The 6,076-nt window shown below is 52.4% G+C and overlaps 1 protein-coding gene across 1 annotated transcript in view; it reads right to left on the bottom strand.

Moving 5' to 3' along the window:
• FER1L5 (fer-1 like family member 5) overlaps positions 1-6,076 on the bottom strand; it is a 68,424-nt gene that overhangs the window by 60,908 nt on the left and 1,440 nt on the right. The window contains exons 2-6 of the mRNA XM_017860467.1: positions 4,473-4,525; positions 3,771-3,862; positions 3,041-3,149; positions 1,247-1,301; positions 633-742 (exon numbers count right to left, since the gene is read on the bottom strand). Coding sequence (XP_017715956.1) covers positions 633-742; positions 1,247-1,301; positions 3,041-3,149; positions 3,771-3,862; positions 4,473-4,525 — 419 coding nt within the window. The remainder of the gene's footprint in view (positions 1-632; positions 743-1,246; positions 1,302-3,040; positions 3,150-3,770; positions 3,863-4,472; positions 4,526-6,076) is intronic.

Raw genomic sequence — 6,076 nt, 5'->3', positions numbered from 1 at the left:
AAAAAAAAAAAAAAAAAAAAAAAAAAAAAAAAAAAAAAAAAAAAAAAAAAAGAGCTAGGACTCGGCTGGGTGCAGGAAGACAAGTGGTCCAGGAGCCTCCCAGCCTCCTGGGCAAGGAGCAGGCTGGGGAGCAGGTAAAACCATGGCAGGAATGTTAGGCCACAGGCTAGAAGGTAGAGGGAAGTTGATAGGCCATGGGATGAGGGTTCCTGAAGCCACACAGAAATGTGGGCCTTCCCATAGGTCCCCTCAGATCAGATACTCCCCAGCCTCTCCTGTACAGTTAATTTAACTTTGCCTGTGCCCCACTTTGTTTTGTCAACAACCCGAGGACTCTGAGAGGGCAGGATCCCTGTCATCTGCGCTGCTTCCCCCGCAGGTACCAGGGCCTGCCAATGCACAGCCAGCCCTCCTACTGCCTCACTGGAGCCCTGTGGCTTCAGCTACAAGCAGAAGTTTCCAGAATGGCCACGGGAGGCACAGGGGATGTGGCAAGGATCTGAGGGCCTGAAGCTGGGTCCGAAGCTCTGCCCTTCTACCATGACCTTGGGGAGGGGTGAGGACGGCCTGGGAACACAGCAAGCAAGGGTGTCAGGTGGGTCACATGAACTTGCAACCTGGAGGGTCCTCACCTGAAAGTGCTGAGGCTTTGAGGACAGAGCCCTGTGCGCGGTAGAGCCAGGGACCATCAGTTTCTGCCTGGCCGCCTCTCTTGCCGTTATGCCCAGGAGGTCTTCAGCTCCTGGAGAGACACAGTCCAGGGTGGGCTGAGAGGCCTGGGGCCCAGGAGGTTTGAGGCATTTTTCCCCATTCCATCATTCTGTCCCCAGTGACCGTCTCCTGACTAAAAGCATGGCCAAGAGGCCCCAACAGGGACACATGTCCTCTGCAGAACATTACCATGGGCCCTCCACCCTCAGGAATTGTGGATTCCTGGACCTCGCTCCACACACTGGGGCTCTTGGAGATGACCACATCCTCATCTCTCTGCAGCCCCTTGGAGACTTATGTCTTATATCTTATGGGTCTTATGTCTAGAGATGACAAATAGGCATATTGGGATGGCCTCAGCCAGATGTCTGGAGAGCTGGCATCTAGACCCTGTAGCTTCCAGGGACCCTAGCCCGGTCACATTCCTTCTGTAGGCCTCAAGGGTTAGGTTTTGAAGGTCCCCAAGAAGCCATCCGGCTGTGCATGAAGAAGGGCAGGGTAAGCCCTTAAGGGTAAGCTCCAGGGAAGGACATACCTGTCTTCTCAATATCCTGGTGGCTCATGTGGGCCACCTGGAGGGTGACAGTACACTGCAAGACAAAGGCAGGCGAGCTGTAAGCCAGACCCCGCCATCCTAGGACACAGCACCCAAGCCCTGCACAGTCTGGCTGGGTTCACGCCTGGTCCTCCCGGTGGGGGCTGTGATGCTAGCCATGGGATGGGGCCACACCATGGGGATCTGCACAGTCTGGGTGGAGGGAGGTTATAAATGGTGAGGAGAGAGTGATGGGTTACCATGGAGGGCATGTTTGTAGATTAAAGCAGCCACATGGTGGTGACGGTGGCAGAAAAGGATGCAGGAGAGTGGGGAGGAGAGGGAAAGGTGACGTGAGCCCAGAACACAGATGCTAGCAGCCCTTCCTCGACCCCAACATCTCATGAGCTCATGTGGGGCCCCTGCACACTCCTGCCTTCTAACTGAGCTCCTTCCTTCATGTGTTCCCATGACCCACCCAGCCTCCAGACTGTCACCAGGATGGCCCCTGAACACCCCAAGTGTCTAAATGATCAAAGTTAAGTCACAATTCACCAGCGTGGACCACAAGGCCCTTCACCTCTAGCCCTTGGTTGCCCACACAACCTCAGCTCTCCCACCTCCACCCCGCCCCGGGTGCCAACAGTGCAGCACACCTTCCCTCATCCTGCCTCCTGCTCCACCCACTTTATGCCCCTGCCTGGGCTGGTCTTCCACTCCTGTCCTTTGGGAAAACTCATGCCTCTCCTTACAACTCAACTGACAGACTGAATGTGCCTTGGCTTACGATGGGATCACATCCTGATAAACTCATTGTAAGTCAACAATATCGTTGTGTCCATCCATTGTAAGTCACAGACTGTCTGCATACAAATGGACAATGGTCAAACCACATATAAAATAAGACTCAGATCCACCATCTGCAGCAACCAGCCCAGGAAACCAACCTGTTATCTACAGTAACCAGCCCAGGAAGCCAGCCTGCTCCAAGTCAGACTTGTAGGAGGTCAGACTGCTATCTCTAGCAATAATCCAGGAAGCCAAACAATAACGATCAGCTCCAAATGGCCAGGCCTTGATTAATAACTGGCAGCTGCCTTAAATTTTGTCCCCACTTCCAACTTAGGACCAACCAGAGAGCACCAAACATGCCTCTCTAACCAATCACATGGGAGGCCCTGTTTCTAGCTAGCCCGCCTTGGGCTCCCCCGTAGCCTCCAATCAGGGCACATCTGCAGCCTTCCCTTCTTTCCACTGGGAAGCTCTCCCGCTCCCCTGGCTGCCTCTGAGTCTCTACCAAAACACAAATAATGATGAATGAGTCCCTTGCTAGCACAAGCTCTGAATAAACAGCCTTTGCTTGTTCTCATTTGGGTGGTCTTCCTACATTTCCGTATGTCTTAAACATCACCCCGTCTGTAAAGCTGTCCATGACCTCCTGAGACAAATTGTTCACTCCTTCCTGACCTCAGCCAGTGGCCTTGCTTTACTGAAGCTTGTCTCATGGGCGCTGGAGCGCCTGTCACTGTGAATGCAGCGTACTCCAACAGACCATGGGCTTCGGGCAATTTTGTACCACAGGGCCTAGCACAGTGGTTGACGCCCCATGGAAGGTGGTCAATTCATCTCAATAGATGGGTTGTGGTGGGGGCAGATGATGGCAAGGGGGGTGGTCAGGAGAGGAAGGCGGCGTGATGGGGCCCCCCAGGCAGGAAGCACTCTTGTATGGGCTGCTTCCCCAGCTGCCCCCATTCCTCCAGTCACCCTGCCTGGGCCTTCCGGGGCCTGACTCACATCTGTGGGCTTCATGGAATGGTTGAGCAGGGTCAGATCCTTCACAAAAAGGACCTCACTTGGTTGTTTCCACAATGGCTTGAGCAGGACTGTGGCCAGGCCAATGAAGCTGGGGGGACAAGGAGCAGGTGTGAGATCCCGGGCCAGGGGAAAGGCGTCCTCCTCGCTCCCGGGCAGGGCTCTAGCTAGAGACGGTTTCCTCCCAGGGCTGTGCTGTCCTCAGAGAGAGGCTGGAGAAGAATGCAGTGGGGCTAGGGATCCACGACAGGGCACAGGGCTCCTGGCTCTGGGAACTGTCTTGGGGCTCCTAGGCAGGTAACAGTTGATTGGACCAGGGATGGACACCCGGCTAGAGCTGGGACAACAGGATTCTCTGTCCTAGGAATTTTGACCTGGGATGCCACAGCCTTAGCCTCAGGGCCTGTGAGTCTCAGCTGGGCACTAGATGAGGCTGTGTTAAGAAGCCGGGGTTGGGCAGAGAGAAGCAGAAATTTGAGATACGTGGCTTCACATGGACAGAGCTGCTGCTGGGTTCCCAAGTTCCTGTCCCAGCTGATTTGCAATCTTGCCCTGGCTACCCTTTCAGTACCCACCCCTCTTTTTTCTCTTTAGCTGGCTGGAGTGGGTTCTAGTCCTTCATGTGAGTGAGTTGTGGATTAGAGACAAGGGTCACATAACCTGCTGCTGTGTTGGTCAGGAGTTAGGTTCCTCCTGCCTCTCTCTGCCTCACCTTTCTTTCTTTTGTGAGCCCATGTCCTGAAGGGTGACTTGCAGGAAGGAGTCCTTTTCCAGGGGGCGGTTCCAGAGGTGCCAGATTAGGGTCTGTGGGGGGCATAGAGAGGTCAGCATCCTTCCTCTGCCCTTCCCATCCCATGTTTCTAGGAAGTGAGGAAAGATGTGGGGAACGGGCTGGCACTGCATTTCTCTAAGACTGAGGAACCTCCCTCGTGTCTAATTTCCTCAGGAGATGGCGCTTGCTACCTTTCACCAAGCTGTGCACATCCCACTGGGCTTCTGTGACTTGAACTGCAGTATCATGGGCATGCTGGGAATTAAGGGTTTGGGGACTAGGAATGGGGTGAGGGGCAACATGGAGTGATGGCAGATGAGAGGGAGTCATGCAAAGGGAGCCTTCACTCTGCTTCAGGCTTCTAGGAACATCAAGATGGCCCAGCTGGACTAGTTGATAGGCCATACCGTGGTCCATCCTCAGAGTGGGGGAGAAGTCCACGAACAGTCATGGGCAGGTGTGGCCTCCACAGCCTTGTCGGGTCAGAGGCTACTACTCCCAGGCCAAGATGCCCAGCCTTGAGGAAAACTTGTGAGGCTGCAGGTCCTCTCCCTAGACCTCCGAGCACCTGCCTGGACCCCACCCTTGCGCCCTTGCTGTTGGGATTGTTATTTCCTCGTCTGGGCTTGCCCTGGTGTCTACCTCATTCCACACGGGATCATTCCCTTCCACCACACGAGTTCTTTTCTTGACATCTGCAAAGAAACCAAGGGGCTGGCATGGATGGTAGGAACTATTTCAATGTCTGGGTTGGAGTGGAGTAAAGAGAACTACGACACTCTAAGAAAACTTCAAGTCAACACTGGCGGGTGTGAAATGGCATCACTTCTTTCTTTCTTGTGGGGGTTCAACATTTCTTGATTTTATCACTGTGCCAGATAATGCTATATGTTCATTTCATTTTCTTTCTTCGTTTCTCTTTTTCTTTTTTCTTTTCTTTACTTTTGTGTGTGTGTGTGTGTGACACGAGGTCTCACTCTTGTCACTCAGGCTGGAGTACAGTGGCATGATCTGGGCTCAATGCAACCTGTCTCCCAGGCTCAAGCCATCCTCCCACCTCCCAAGTAGGCTGGACTACACACCACCACACCTGGCTAATTTTGGTATTTTTTGTAAAGACAGGGTTTTACCATGTCACCCAGGCTGGTCTCAAACTCCCGGACTCAAGCGATCTGCCTGCCTCAGCCTCCCAGATTGTTGGGATTACAGGTGAAAGCCACCGCGCCCGGCCCATTTCATTTTCTTCCAGAGTTTTCAGTGTCTTGCTGCTAAGTGGGGCTGTGTGACTCACTCTGGCCAATGGGGTATGGATATGATATTTGCCACTGCCAGGTCTGGTTCTCAATTTCCATGAGATTCTTCATTCTCCTCTCTCCTCTCCCTATAGTTACCCTCGTGACCTGCTAACTTTGCAGCCACAAGGAGCACGTGGCTAGTCCCTAGACTACCATTTGTAGGAGCTACCCAGGAGAGCTGTCTGACCAGCACCATCCACGCAAGACTTGGTGTAAGCAAGAGGTAAACTTTCATTGTTAACCCACTGAAAATTAAGGTTTTATTTATTGCCGGAGCAAATCCCAGTGTACCCTAACGAAGATATCCTGAAACATTCATAATGGGTAAAAGGCCCTCCAGGCAGTGGGAAGGGGAGCAGGTTAGTGGATGGCATATGAAGGAAGAGGCTGGGAAGGACAAAAGGATTACAAAGTGTCAAACATAAACATACAATCAGAAGAATCTGGTGGGTGAACCCAGGGTTCTGAGTTTTAGGCATCTTTGTGGGAGATATTTCTGGAATGAGAAAGATGGTTCCCATGAGTTGGTGGGGAAGATGGCTCAGACTCAGAGAAGAACTGGCAGTCCCTCACCTGGCTAACTGGAAAATTAGTCAAGCAGGGCAAATACATCCTGAACTCGCACCGCCCCTCTTGAAACCTGCAGACTGAGGACATCAGCATGCATGACCCTGTGAGCCTGGAGTCCCAAATGTTCAATCTCTGAATACTGCTGTGTTCAACAAGCCTAGTTTCACAGAACAACAGCATAAAATAAAATAAAGAAATTCCATTCTTTGCTCACATCTCCTGTAGGAACTACTGTGTCCTCTTTTCTCTTGGGCCCGGTTTTCTCCCTACCAACAGTCCCTGTAAAACCTATTTGCCTGTATCCACCGTCCTGTATCTCCACCTACATACTTTCACCCTTTTTTCTTTTTTCTTTCTTTCTTTCGAGATGGCACTTCTTGA

This window comes from Rhinopithecus bieti, unplaced genomic scaffold (assembly GCF_001698545.2).
Source record: "Rhinopithecus bieti isolate Rb0 unplaced genomic scaffold, ASM169854v2 scaffold_54331, whole genome shotgun sequence".
In the NCBI taxonomy this organism is placed as follows: Eukaryota; Metazoa; Chordata; class Mammalia; order Primates; family Cercopithecidae; genus Rhinopithecus; species Rhinopithecus bieti.
Note: the sequence above shows the minus strand (reverse complement) of the source record. Positions and strands in the feature narration are given on the sequence as shown.